Genomic DNA, 13,684 nt, shown 5'->3' on the forward strand with positions numbered 1-13,684 from the left:
TTAGCGCCAACATCAGCAAGTGGTGGGTTGCAAGCTTGATGTCGATAATGGTTTCCTCACACAGACCCGATCCTGTAGGATCCTGCAGCAATTGTGGAGAGGGGGGTGGAGGTGGTGGGGTCTGGATTAGCAACGCTGGTGGAGGCGGGGAGTCTGTGAGGTCCCATGCCTGCATGTCTCCCTCTGAAAAATGAGAACAATAAAAATATGTTATATTTTGTTGCATAGATACGCACACACACACACACACATTAAACCTACCATTTGGTTTATTTAGTTGTCAGACGGTCTTATGATTTTAGGTTTGCACAGGGTAGAAGGCAAACCAGTCTTCGGACAAGTCGCAAAATCATCAAAAACAAGGCGTTTTCTAATACCCTCGTACGCAGTGTTGAGACTATCCCTCTTGATGGTGTCGTCAATCTGGCTAAACAGACGCAGCATAGGTCTCCAGTCGCACCACTGTATAAAAAACATGTCCTTAAACCATGTAGTGCGCTCTTCTATGCTCAGAGGGTAAGGATTTAACCTCCAGTTTTCAACCCCTCTAACAGCAATAAGACTTTCCCTGTCATCACATACACTGAGAAAAATAAAGTCATCGGGGCTACGGTTGAAGCGATCAGCCTCGACCCTGTAAAGTTCAGGGCCTGTTGGACTGTTCCACTGGGAAACATACAGCATCTCTGGGAAGCCCACACTGTCCAAGTCCACACAAACAGCAGTGCGAAAGAGTTTCCAGTTTCTAGTAGACATGCGTTGTGTCTCCCCCCAAAACACTCCCTCACCACAATCTACACGAAGTATAACTGCTCCGTTGGTATATTTAACTGTATACACATACCCATTATTGCCTTGATATTCTAGCTTAAATTCAGTCCCATCTACGGCGTTTTCACAGCGCTGCTTTTTGCGATGAGGGCCCCTGGGGCATGCGCCTGTAGACGTACCTAGTACAGCTGTGGCTTGGATGATGTCCTGGCTGCTCGTCATGGTTGATACAGATGTCATCCTGCACTCCTTAGTTAGAGGTGTCTGTGTTCCTTAGGTCGCTCTGTTGATGTTCCAAATGGTGAAGGAGTCCGTTTTATATGTATATGTGTTAGACCAGCCCAGTAGGAGGTGTCATTACCCCCCGGGGGTTGGCCATGGTTTCAGTTGACCTCTGACATGATAAGATAAGATAATGGGACTAACTGTTTGTAAAGAAACATGGTGAAAAACCTATGGAGGATCAGCTGGACATGGTTTCAGTTGACCTCTGACACGATAAGATAATGGAACTGTTTGTAATTAAAAAATGTGGAAACTATGGAAGTACAGTTGGGATGTGTGCTGGGATGCTCTTGATAAGGGAGCCTCTTTTATTGTTTCATGACTTCTTTTGCTGACTGTTGGGGGCCTAACTGTAACCCCCTCTGTCTAACTGTTACAGAGTGTGGCTAGGTGTGAATATGTGTTTTTTAGAAGTATCACAGTTTATTTCTAAAATAATACATGTTGTTTGTGGTGCTCTATTTAAAACTATTAGCCTCTGTGTCTTTTTGGAGCGCTAAAGAAAAAGTAAAATGCCCCTAAAGTAGTTAAATCATCTATGTGTAATCATCGAGTCTAACTGTTGCAGAGTGTTTGTGACTAGTAGATAATTATAGGACTAGTTGCATTAAAGGCACATTGGGGTTGATACAGTGCTAGTGTGGCTAGGTGTGAATATGTGCTTTTAGAAGTATCACAGTTTATTTCTAAAGGGATACATGTTGTTTGTGGTATTCTGTTTAAAAACTATTAGCCTGTGAAACTATTAGAAAAGTGAAATCTTCCTAAACTAGCTAAATTAAATGCTGTGTGGGAATACACGGTTTTTAGAAGTATCACTGTTTATTTCTAAAGGGATACCTGTTATTTGCGGCACTCTGTTTGAAAACTATTTGCTCCTAAATAGCACTAAAGAAAAAGCAAAATGCTCCTAACTAGTTAAAATACCCCTAAACTAATTAAATTAAATCATCTATGTCTAAATAACAGAGCTCTGAGAGCTATACAATCCTTTAAAAAGAGTTTAATTAAAACACATAATGGTTTCATTAAATAAAATGCTATTAAACACATGTAAACTCATATGACCCCTGAACCCACATGCACGATCAAAAAGTCCGTTCTCGCGCACGTGCACACGCACATGAACGCGGAGGGGGATAGGGGAGGGGGGAAAGAGGAAGTGGGGGTGTGGGGGTAAAAGGGGAAGTGGGGGTGTGGGGGGAGAGGGGTGGGGGGGGCAAAAAAAAGTACAGGTATATTACTACTGTAAATTCACAGACACAAAAAAATTTAAACTAAAAAGGTTAAATTTGCAGAGTTCACATAGTCATGTGACCCAAGTTTCCTCCTGTGGTCTCCTTCTGCTCCTGCAACAGAGACACACACAGAGATACATCCACACCTTTGTCAGGTGGGGGTTAACTTCACACAATGGTGTTGAGCCAGTCAGTCTTGTCAGCTTCCCCATTTATTTTAAAATTCTTACTCATTCACTCAGTGATTCTTTTTTTTGCTGATTGTGGAAATTATCGTCGTATTCGTTTCCATGCTCAGCAAAATGACGTCATTTCAAAAAGAAAAAGAATTTAGACTGGATTTCCTCGTTGAATCCTTTTGGACAGGAACTTGTTTCCTAATTGTCCCAAATAAGTGGCTTTCTCCTGAGCCCATTTTAATTTTGGAGAAGCTCACTTTGCAACAGTTTTCTCGATGATGCTTCGGTTCTAATCGTGCAGATCTGCTCAAACAGAGATCATCAAACAAAACTTTCAGTGCACCATGAAAGTAACAAAATAAAAGGAAAGAAAGAAAATAAGGGAAAGCAAAGGAAAGAAAGGCCTTGTTTAAGTCATGACACGTGTTCTTCATGCCAGGGGGATAAATCGTAACAACCCAATTGGCAGGCTCAACTTAGTAACAAAAGACAAATCAACAGCCAGTTTAATCTCAAACATTCATCCAATCAGCCATACACACAACATACAGCATAACCCTGTTGTCTTAGCACATAATAAGTTTCTTCTCATGTAACCAAATGTGTGCCATGTTAAAACTTCTTCACACATCAGAAACTCACAATCAGCTCACTCAGCTCACTCATTCAAGACCTCTCATCAGCATTCTGTTTTCTCCTCTATGATGCAACCATTTGTCCTCCTATAATATTCAGTCCACTAGTCTATGTATCACTTTCATCTTACTAATGACTTGGACAAAATGACAAACAGAATCTCATGCTTAAGATGCTGTCTGGTCTTCATGAGTATCATTTATTGTGTATGTGCATGTAAGGGTTAGTATAGTTAATGCATTTTCTGTATGTTTTTGTGCTCCTCTCTCATCACATTTTCATTATTCTCATCACTGCTTAAACAACACACATCTCTCTCTCTGTTTTTTTTTTTTAAACTGTACTTTTCTCCAAAACAGAAAATAGCATTACAGCTGTTTCAGACTGAGAAACACCAAACACTCTTCATGCTATCATTCATCCACACAACTATTTTATTTCTTTTTGTCCACTGGGCAGGTGATCTGCAGAATCATGTCTGCCCCAGCTGGATACCTTTTCACACACACCGTGATGTCAGACACGCTCACTTCTGCTTAGAGCACAATTTCACTTCATTCGTCAACGATCCACACACCACGTGCTGCCCAATAAAAACTTTGCAGTGTATTTCATCCTCTTTCATAGCAGACTTCTTTTAAGTTTGCAGCAGGCAACGCGACTTACACCAAAACCCAAGCTACGTGTACACAACAGGTCACAGAATTACCGCTTTAGGTTTCCTTCTGTGCTGCTGCGTTCACTTACTGGCACTCGCACACATATATGCTCATTCACACTTTTTTTTTTGGCCTATAATCCCCCTTACCGCGGCGAGCTCTATCCTCCTTTCGGTGGAGAAACCGTCCTTACCCTCCTTCTATTCGGTGGAGAAACCTACTTAACCCTCCTTAAATAAATCAAAAAGATAAAAAAAAACCAAAAAAAACACTGGCGGAGAAACCAGGTAGCTTGCGTCTACACGCACAGCTTGCGCGCTCACGTACCTGCTTTAACGCACGGGCACGTAGCCGCTCTCTAAGGCCTTCTGTACTCACTGTTTGTTTACGTTCATGGGAAGAGTCTCTGGATCCCGTCAATCGCCATCCATCCCGAGGGGAGTTCAGGCGCAAACTTTCCGGCCTGGTAACAAAGCAAAGTGAAACACCAGGGCTTTACGTCAATCATCCCAGACGTTGCGGAGACGTCCTCTCCCTCTGCTCGGTGGATGCGATGTTTTAGGTTCCGGCTCCGAAGGACCAAATAAATGTTCGGTGTGTGTTTCCACAAGCCCCGCTAATTCTAGAGACTTATTCATCATGAAGAAAACAAGACAGTCGATCGATCAATCACTTGCGCAAGGGAGGCCTGTGTCCACCACGAAAATGACCTCGACGATGACCTCCCTTGCTGCCCTTTTTATTGAGACACAGTTCACACAAAACACGTCAGAACAAAGCCACGCCTACATGGTTCTAAGACAAGGCATTGTATGTATATGTGTGAACTTCTGTATCTAAGTAAGAATGTGTGTGTGTGTGTGTGTGTGTGTGTGTGTGTGTGTCATGTGAGAATGTGTGTGTGTGTGTGTGTGTGTGTGTTTGTCAGACCTCCTGCTGACCAAAGGGTCGTAAACACAGGAAGCTTACATCAAAAGAAGCAGATCTTCCAGATAGGATGTATCTGCAATAAAACATTACAGCCCCCCCATCCAGAACCTCGAGAATCTAGGGGGAAGGACTGTGGAATTTCTTTCATCAGAGTTGGCAAGCATAGAAATGACAACATTTAACAATTCACTCTAACAAATGGCTACTTCAGAGATAGTAACTTTCTCCAGGGCCTCCCCAGAGGCTGGGTATCAGCCCTTAGCTGACTCTGGATCCCTGAAGGCTAAGAAGGCCCCTGAGAACTGCACCGTGTTAGCACTGCCTGGGCAGAGCCAGTGCCCTGAGCAGCTTCAATCACCTTCATGTCTGCTAGAGGACTCCATGCCTGCTGGCTTTGTGTTAGCCTCCGCTGGAGGGTCCGAGAGGCCCGTCCGGCCTTTGTTTGTCTCCGCTGGAGGGTCAGAGGGGCCCGTCCGGCGTTCGTCCGTGTCCACTGGAGGGTCCGAGGGACCGCTTCAGCCTTCGTCCGTCCCCACTGGAGGGACCGAGGGGCCCATCCAGTCTTCATCCGTCTCCACTGGAGTAGTGAAGTGTTGGTCGAGAACGGAACGGCTCTTAGAGCCAGATCTTTGACGTGAACTACACGAGCCGGCTCCTTATCGCGAGCCATGGGTTTTTTTTCTTTCTCTCACCCTCTCTCTCGCACTTTTTTTCCCACTTCACTCCGCACATGAGCCTTGTGCTTTGCGCTGGGAAGAGGGGGGAGGGGCGGTAGTTACACTCGTAGTAGCACAGGAACAGAGCGGGAGGGAGAGAAAGAGAAAGAGAGACGATTCAGCCGATTCAGCAACAGAAGTGCTTCAGAATACTAGGCGCAGTGTTGAGATTTTGTTACCTAGTTGCTACACAAGCCAGGAAGTACCAACGACCGGATTTGGTGCGTGGTAGTAACAGGTAAATGAACATTTTTTGAATTATTTGAATATATATGAGTGCATGTGTATAAATACACAAACAATACACATATGCTTTCAATTGTGTAATTTAAGTGATATAGGTAGCTCAGTTTTGGAAGTTCAGTCAACGCTAGAAATGTGCTTTGGAGTTTGTGCATGCTTTTTGGAGTTTGTACGTGCTTTGTCTCTAGGGGCCACCGCAAATATTTTTATATAAACATATATAAATAAAACCACTTTTTTTTTTACATTAGTAATTCCTTTTGTGCATAATTTTATATTATTGTTAATAATAAATTAATTAAAGCAACAAAACAACCTGAAGAGTCGGTTCGGATCCGAAAGAGCTGGCTCTTTTTAGTGAGCCGAGCCGAAAGAGCCGGTTCTCTAAAAAGAGCCGGAAATCCCATCACTACACTGGAGGGTCCGAGGGACCGCTTCAGCCTTTGTTTGTCTCGGCTGAAGGGTCCAAGGGGCCGCTTCAGCCTTCGTCTACCTCTGCTGGAGGGTCTGAGGGGCCTGTACAGCCATCGCCTGCAGCGCCTCCGCCTCTGGCTTCCACGATGCCATGTGGCTCCGCAGCTGCCACGCTGCCGTCTGGCTCCACAGCTGCCACGCTGCCGTCTGGCTCCGCAGCTGCCACGCTTGGTTCAGCATCATCCTCGGCTGGTCCAGCATCATCCACGCCTGGTCTTGCGGTTGTCACAGCTCTACTTTGTCCACGCCGAGCATAGCCGGCTTTTCCACGGTCATCTCCTCAACATCACCGGCCATGTTCCAGGCCGCTGGCTGGACGTCATCGTTGTCGCGGCCGGCCTCCGGATCACTTCTGTTGTCGCTGCCGCCGCTGCCTTCCACACGGCCGGCCTCTGGGCCAGTTCTGTCGTTGCCGCTGCCCGGCTTCTGGATCTCCTTCGCCTGCGTCGCTGCCGCTGCCTTCCGCACGGTCAACCTCCGGACCAGCTCTGTCACCTGCGCCACTACCACTTTTCACGTGGTTGGCCCCCTGACTTAATCTATAAACTGTTGTGCCACCACCTGCCGGGCCGGCCCCCTGAACTGCCCTGTTTTAAACTTTTGTGCCGGCGACCTGGGTCAACCACCTGAACTGAACTGCTTTAGACCCCTGTGTTACTGTCCTCCGGGTCGGACTCCTGAACTTTTTACGAACTGTTTCTTGTGGGCTTTTCGTTTTGAACCCTTGGTGCTCCTGTTTTGTTTAGTTCTTTTAGTTGTTTAGCCCTGTTGCATGACAAAGCTTTCAGAACAGCCTTTGAGTATTTTTGGAAATCTAAATCAGACTTATCCAGCAGTGGTGGAATTTTGAGAGGTGTCAGATCAAACAATTGTGTCGACTCGTAATGTTACTAGAGACATAACCAGATCTATGAGAGACCTCGAGACTCAGGTGGTAGAACTGCAGGCTTTAGTAGCATCAACAGGAAACGGAGGGCTTTTAGATTCCCTCAAATCCAAAAAGGCTTTTTTAGCCAACCTGTTGGGCATGACAGCCAAAGGGGCTGTGGTCAGGTCACGTTTCCTCAGTGTCACAGAGATGAATGCCCTGTCTCACTTTTTCTTTGGACTGGAAATGAAGAATGGGCAAAGAAAAACTGTTCACTCTCTAATGTCTGACATTGGCTCCACAATCTCAGATCCTTCTGAGATCAGGAAGTTTGCTGTCAGCTATTATAAGGATCTTTTTAAGAGTGATTTCTCAGAAAATCTGAGTTTGTGCAATAGTTTCTTCAAGGGACTCCCTCAGGTGGCGACCGACTGAAGCCAATCGACAATTGGAGGTTCAGCCAACTTTGCATGAACTTCATACTGCTCTGATGAGTTTTCAAAGTGGTAGAACTCCTGGAATGGATGGTCTTCCTGTTGAATTTTACAAAGCCTTTTGGTCTGTGAGGATTTGCTGGAGGTTGTCACAGATAGTCTGCAGAGAGACTTGCTGTCACTCTGCTGCCAAAGAAGGGAGATTTACATAATTTGAAAAACTGGAGACCAGTCTCAAATTGCTCTTTACAGACTATACGATGCTTTCCAAAGTCCTGGTCACCAGACTTTGAGACATGATGGCTTCTGTCATTCATGGAGACCAAATATACAGTGGGGCAAAAAAGTATTTAGTCAGCCACCGATTGTGCAAGTTCCCCCACTTAAAATGATGACAGAGGTCAGTAATTTGCACCAGAGGTACACTCCAACTGTAAGAGACAGAATGTGAAAAAAAAATCCATGAATCCACATGGTAAGAAGAATTTATTCGTAAATCAGGGTGGAAAATAAGTATTTGGTCACCTCAAACAAGGAAAATCTCTGGCTCTCACAGACCTGTAACGTCTTCTGTAAGAAGCTTTTCTGTCCCCCACTCGTTACCTGTATGAATGGCACCTGTTTGAACTCATCATCTGTATAAAAGACACCTGTCCACAGCCTCAAACAGTCAGACTCCAAACTCCGCCATGGCCAAGACCAAAGAGCTTTCGAAGGACACCAGGAAAAGTATTGTAGACCTGCACCAGACTGGGAAGAGTGAATCTACAATAGGCAAGCAGCTTGGTGTGAAAAAATCAACTGTGGGAGCAATCATCAGAAAATGGAAGACATACAAGACCACTGATAATCTCCCTCGATCTGGGGCTCCACGCAAGATCTCATCCCGTGGGGTCAAAATGATCATGAGAACGGTGAGCAAAGATCCCAGAACCACACGGGGGGACCTGGTGAATGACCTGCAGAGAGCTGGGACCACAGTAACAAAGGCCACCATCAGTAACACACTACAACGGCAGGGAATCAAATCCCGCAGTGCCAGACGTGTTCCGCTGCTGAAGCCAGTGCATGTCCAGGCCCGTCTGAAGTTTGCCAGAGAGCACATGGATGATACAGCAGAGGATTGGGAGAATGTCATGTGGTCAGATGAAACCAAAGTAGAACTTTTTGGTATAAACTCAACTCATCGTGTTTGGAGGAAGAAGAATACTGAGTTGCATCCCAAGAACACCATACCTACTGTGAAGCATGGGGGTGGAAACATCATGCTATGGGGCTGTTTTTCTGCCAAGGGGACAGGACGACTGATCCGTGTTAAGGACAGAATGAATGGGGCCATGTATCGTGAGATTTTGAGCCAAAACCTCCTTCCATCAGTGAGAACTTTGAAGATGAAACGCGGCTGGGTCTTCCAACATGACAATGATCCAAAACACACCGCCCGGGCAACAAAGGAGTGGCTCCGTAAGAAGCATTTGAAAGTCCTGGAGTGGCCTAGCCAGTCTCCAGACCTCAACCCCGTAGGAAATCTGTGGCGGGAGTTGAAAGTCCGTGTTGCTCGGCGACAGCCCCAAAACATCACTGCTCTCGAGAAGATCTGCATGGAGGAATGGGCCAAAATACCAGCTACTGTGTGTGCAAACCTGGTAAAGACCTATAGTAAACGTTTGACCTCTGTTATTGCCAACAAAGGTTATGTTACAAAGTATTGAGTTGTATTTTTGTTATTGACCAAATACTTATTTTCCACCCTGATTTACGAATAAATTCTTTACAAATCCTACCATGTGGATTCATGGATTTTTTTTTCACATTCTGTCTCTCACAGTTGAAGTGTACCTCTGGTGCAAATTACTGACCTCTGTCATCATTTTAGGTGGGGGAACTTGCACAATCGGTGGCTGACTAAATACTTTTTTGCCCCACTGTATTGCGTGTCTGGCAGGCTGATAAGTGATAATATCACTTTAATTAGAGATGTTTTGGACCTCTCTAGCTCTTTGGGCATAGATATTGATCTCATTTCTATAGACCAAGAAAAAGCTTTTGACCGGGTTGAACACCAATATTTGTGGCAAATTTTAACTGCTTTTGGCTACAGCCCAGGTTTTGTAGCAAGGATTCAGGTTCTGTACATTACGAGTGTATTGAAAATAAATGGAGTCTTGAGTGGTCCTTTCAATGATCTAAGGGGGGTGAGGCAGGGCTGTTCTTTGTCAGGGATGCTGTATTCCCTGGCAATTGAAGCTTTGCTTAAGACTTGTGTGGTGTTACATCCCTGGGTGCAATGTATCTCTAAAGTTGTCAGCTTATGCCGATGATTTAATTGTCCTGGTCAACTCGCAGAAAGATATCGAGGTTTTAGAGAACACAGTTTCTCTTTTTTGTTGTATTTCTTCTGCAAAAATAAACTGGGGAAAAAAGTGAGACCATAACCGTGAGAGGTCAGCTGGAGGATCAGCTCAGTCTGCCTGGAGGCTTAGTCTGGAAAAAGGGTGGGCTTAAGTATTTAGGGGTGTTTCTAGACAATGCAACTTTTTTGCTGAAGAATTGGGAAAATGTGTTGAATAAAGTGAATGGTCAGCTTTCAAAATCGAGGTGGATAAAATGTCATACAGAGGCCAGGTTCTTGTTATGAATCTAGTTTCTTCTGCTGTGTGGCACCGGTTGACTTGTGTTGATCCCCCATTTACTCTTTTGTCTAAGATTCAAAGGATCCTGGTCAACTTTTTCTGGGATAAGCTACACTAGATTCCTCAAAGTGTCCTTTTTCTCCCTAGAGAGAAAGGTGGACAAGGTCTGGTCCATTTGGCCAGTAGAGGTGCTGCTTTTCGCTTTCAGTTTATTCAGAGGCTGCTTACACGACTCCCAGATCTAGTGTGGAGGAGGGTATCGTGCTGTATTCTTCAGCAGCTTGGTCATATGGGTTTGGATTTATCTGTTTCTAATGGACTCAAGCAAGCTGAATTCTTCACTTCTTCCACCTTTCTACAAGAGTGTTTTTTCTGTATAGGCTCTGCTGAGGAAAGGGAGGCAACAGCAGGCTTATTCTCTGTAATGGTTGCTGGAAGAACCTGTACTGTTTGGCAGCTTGCTGGATTGCCCTGTCTGGAGGAGGACTACTTTATCCAGACACCTCTACACTGCACGAGTCTATTCTCTGAAGAGGGTGGTAGAGCTGGCTGGATAAGTTCTACTCGAGTTGTTGGTCAGCTTTTGGATCATTGGAAGTGCAGGTTAGGTGGAGCTGAGTGTTCACTTTTGGCAGGTTATTTTCCAAATCATTTAAATCCTTATCCTTCCATCAGACTGCTTCCTGGTTTTAAGAAGTGCTCTGGTCCTTTACTGGATGCTGTGGATGTTGTAGGGGTGTGCCTGGAAGGGGCCTCTGGAAAAACTTTGTATAGGCTGCTTGTAAAAACTCTCAATCAAAGCAAACTGAATGGACGCAATGACAAGGTGCAGAGGACCCATCTCTCCTTAGCATATTAAACAAGCATGGAGATCCCTTTATAAGCCTCCACTCACGAACAAACATGCAGACTTGCAGTGGAAAATTCTTCATGGCATTGTTGCTGTAAATTCTTTTGTTTCTGTTATTAACGCTGCTGTGGAAGACAAATGTCCGTTCTGTGAGCAGAGAGAGACCCTGTTTCATGGTTTTTCTGAATGTGTTCGCTTTTCGGCTCTGTTTGTGCTATCTTCAGGAGATGTGGGGAAGATTTTAAACTGAATGTCTTTATTTGTGGTTTTAAATTTACTCATCATAATAAGAACAAATGCCAGCTGCTGCCAGCAGTGTATATGAGTAGGAAGAGGAAGGTGACAGAAGGACTGAATGTTGAGGTAGTCCCTGTGTTTGTCAACATGGTGAAGTCTAGGCTGTTGCTAGAATTTAATTTCTATAAGGCAGTGTTACGTCCCCACGATGAAGGTTAGGGGTGTGTGTGGGGACTGGTAACAAATGGGTCCAGAACAGAATGAAAGGAGAACAGACAGAGGTGTTTAGTAAATAAAATAGTTTTTATCATAGATAAAATTAACATAAAGAGCCGGCAAGAACACAACAACCAAACAAACTCCACACCACGAGGAGGCACTTCCAGGGGCCCACAAGCTCACCCTGTCACTAGCAGCAGCTAGCTTTACTGCTGCCGAGGCCCACAAGCCCACACTACTCACGTGAAGCAGCTACACTGCAAACTGCTTCCACAACTCCACACTATAGGATCTCTCCCGACACCTTCGACACACAATGTGGGAACACCAGAGAAAAAACACTCTCTCACATCCAGTTCATCCCCAGCTTATATGACCTAGGAGAGGTGATTGCGAACTGGGCCCAGGTGGTAAATGAGGCCAATGAACAGCAGCTGTGTCCTGGGGAGAGAGAAGAGCAAGAGAGAGACAGAGTGGTGGAGCAAGAGAGGAAGAGGCGGAGAGAAAACACCACACCCACACAAGGGCAGTTTCAGGAGGCCCAGCTAGGGCCGTAACACCCCCTCCCATAAATACAAACCAGTGGTTTGTCACAGGATGTCCTACACAAAACTTAAATCTATCACCTACCATGCACCATAATAACAGTTAGGCATACCCTGCCAAATCTGCCAAGACCTTTTTGATGGGTTGAAAACACTGAATAGGGTTGGCTCAAGTCCCTCAACATAGTGTCCCAAGTGACAGCCAGATGTTTTTTTAGCCATCACATATGGAGAACCCGTCAGGCAGCTAGGAGGCCTTACAGCAACACTTCTCTGACACTTCTTTGCTAGGTCATGGCGAAAGGCATGCTGGTTAGCCAGAGGTGCAGGTTGGAATGGTTGTGTCACAAACAATCTGTCGCACTGTAGGTCATCTGGAAGGTGGCAGCTCAGAATTAGTCGACCTCTGACAGTGACCAAAAGAAACCACAGAGCAATTATGCTCCAATTATCGTCTCGGACTGGCAACTTTGTCCGTTTGTGAACCACGATTGACTCCTTTCAAAGCAGAGCCTTTTTGCTTTGAGTGGGCTTTCAAACAGTTAGAAACTAGGTGGCCAGGTTTGTGGCAGAAGAAACAGAGCTTTGTTTTGCTCTTGAAACCACGCCTTATCAGCTTTGCTAGCTGGCACACTCCTAGCCCTCGAGACCAACTGTTTCTGTTTGTAGGCCTCACAACTTGCTATCAAATGGCCAGACCTGAAACAGAAGAAACACTTTCTTTTCACCTTCGGATGGGACACAGGTACCTCGCTCTTTGGGTACTGCACAGCTGGCACATTGCTAACCTTCACTGAGGCATTGCGTCGGTCATGCTTAATGACACTGGTTTTATGGATGAGGGCAAACTCATCAGCCAGCCTGCTGTAATGAGGAAACCCTTTGCTCGCTAAGGTGTACTGCGATGCGCTCGGAGACGCAGTTCTTAAATTGGTGGGCAAGGCACAGGAAGTTTGTTCCTCGTTGTCCGCTGAATGCAGTTTGAATTACGACAAACTGAAAAGTGCTATCCTGTTAGCCTACGAACTAGTAAAGTAAGTAAAGTAAGTAAAATTTTATTTATATAGCACCTTTCAAGATAAAAATCACAAAGTGCTTCACAGAAGCTAAAACCTAAAAATAAAAATCAACCAAAAGCAAGTTTAAAAAGATGAGTTTTTAGCTGTTTTTTAAAAGCGACCACGGAGTCCACAGATCTCAGGCTCAAAGGGAGAGAGTTCCACAATCTGGGGGCCACAGTCACAAAAGCTTTGTCGCCTTTTGTTTTCAGCCTTGTGTTTTGGACAACCAGCAAGCCCTGGTCACATGACCTCAGGGACCTGCTGGGAATGTATGGATGTAAAAGTTCACTTATATATGTTGGTGCTTATCCATGCAGAGCCCTGAAAGTCATGTCAAAACCTTAAAGTGGATTCTGAATTTAACGGGGAGCCAGTGCAGCTGAATCAGCAGGGGTGTGACATGGGAGTACTTGGAGGACTTGGTCAGAAGCGTTGCAGCAGCGTTCTGAACAACTTGCAGATGCTCCAAAGAGGCTTTACATAAACAAGTAAACAAAGAATTACAATAATCCAGACGAGATGAAACAAATGCATGAATGGCAATTTCTAATTCGGAGCGCGATACAATGGGACTCAGCTTAGCAATGTTTCTCAAGTGATAAAAACAGGAGCGAACCAGAGATTTTACATGAGCATCCAAAGTCAGAGATGAGTCAATAGTAACACCAAGGTTCCTGATAGACGGTTTGGCAAATGTAGCAAGTGG

General features: G+C 45.1%; 1 protein-coding gene across 1 annotated transcript; it reads right to left on the reverse strand.

Annotated features, from left to right (window-relative positions):
* Window positions 1-273: 273 nt before the first annotated feature.
* On the reverse strand, window positions 274-993 carry LOC146377103 (uncharacterized). The gene has a single exon (XM_084944355.1). It carries the CDS (start codon window positions 991-993, stop codon window positions 274-276), a length of 720 nt encoding a protein of 239 aa, XP_084800481.1.
* Between the last annotated feature and the right edge of the window lie 12,691 nt (window positions 994-13,684).

This window comes from Perissodus microlepis, chromosome 11 (assembly GCF_051167445.1).
Source record: "Perissodus microlepis isolate ML-2025 ecotype Zambia chromosome 11, ASM5116744v1, whole genome shotgun sequence".
Taxonomy (NCBI): domain Eukaryota; kingdom Metazoa; phylum Chordata; class Actinopteri; order Cichliformes; family Cichlidae; genus Perissodus; species Perissodus microlepis.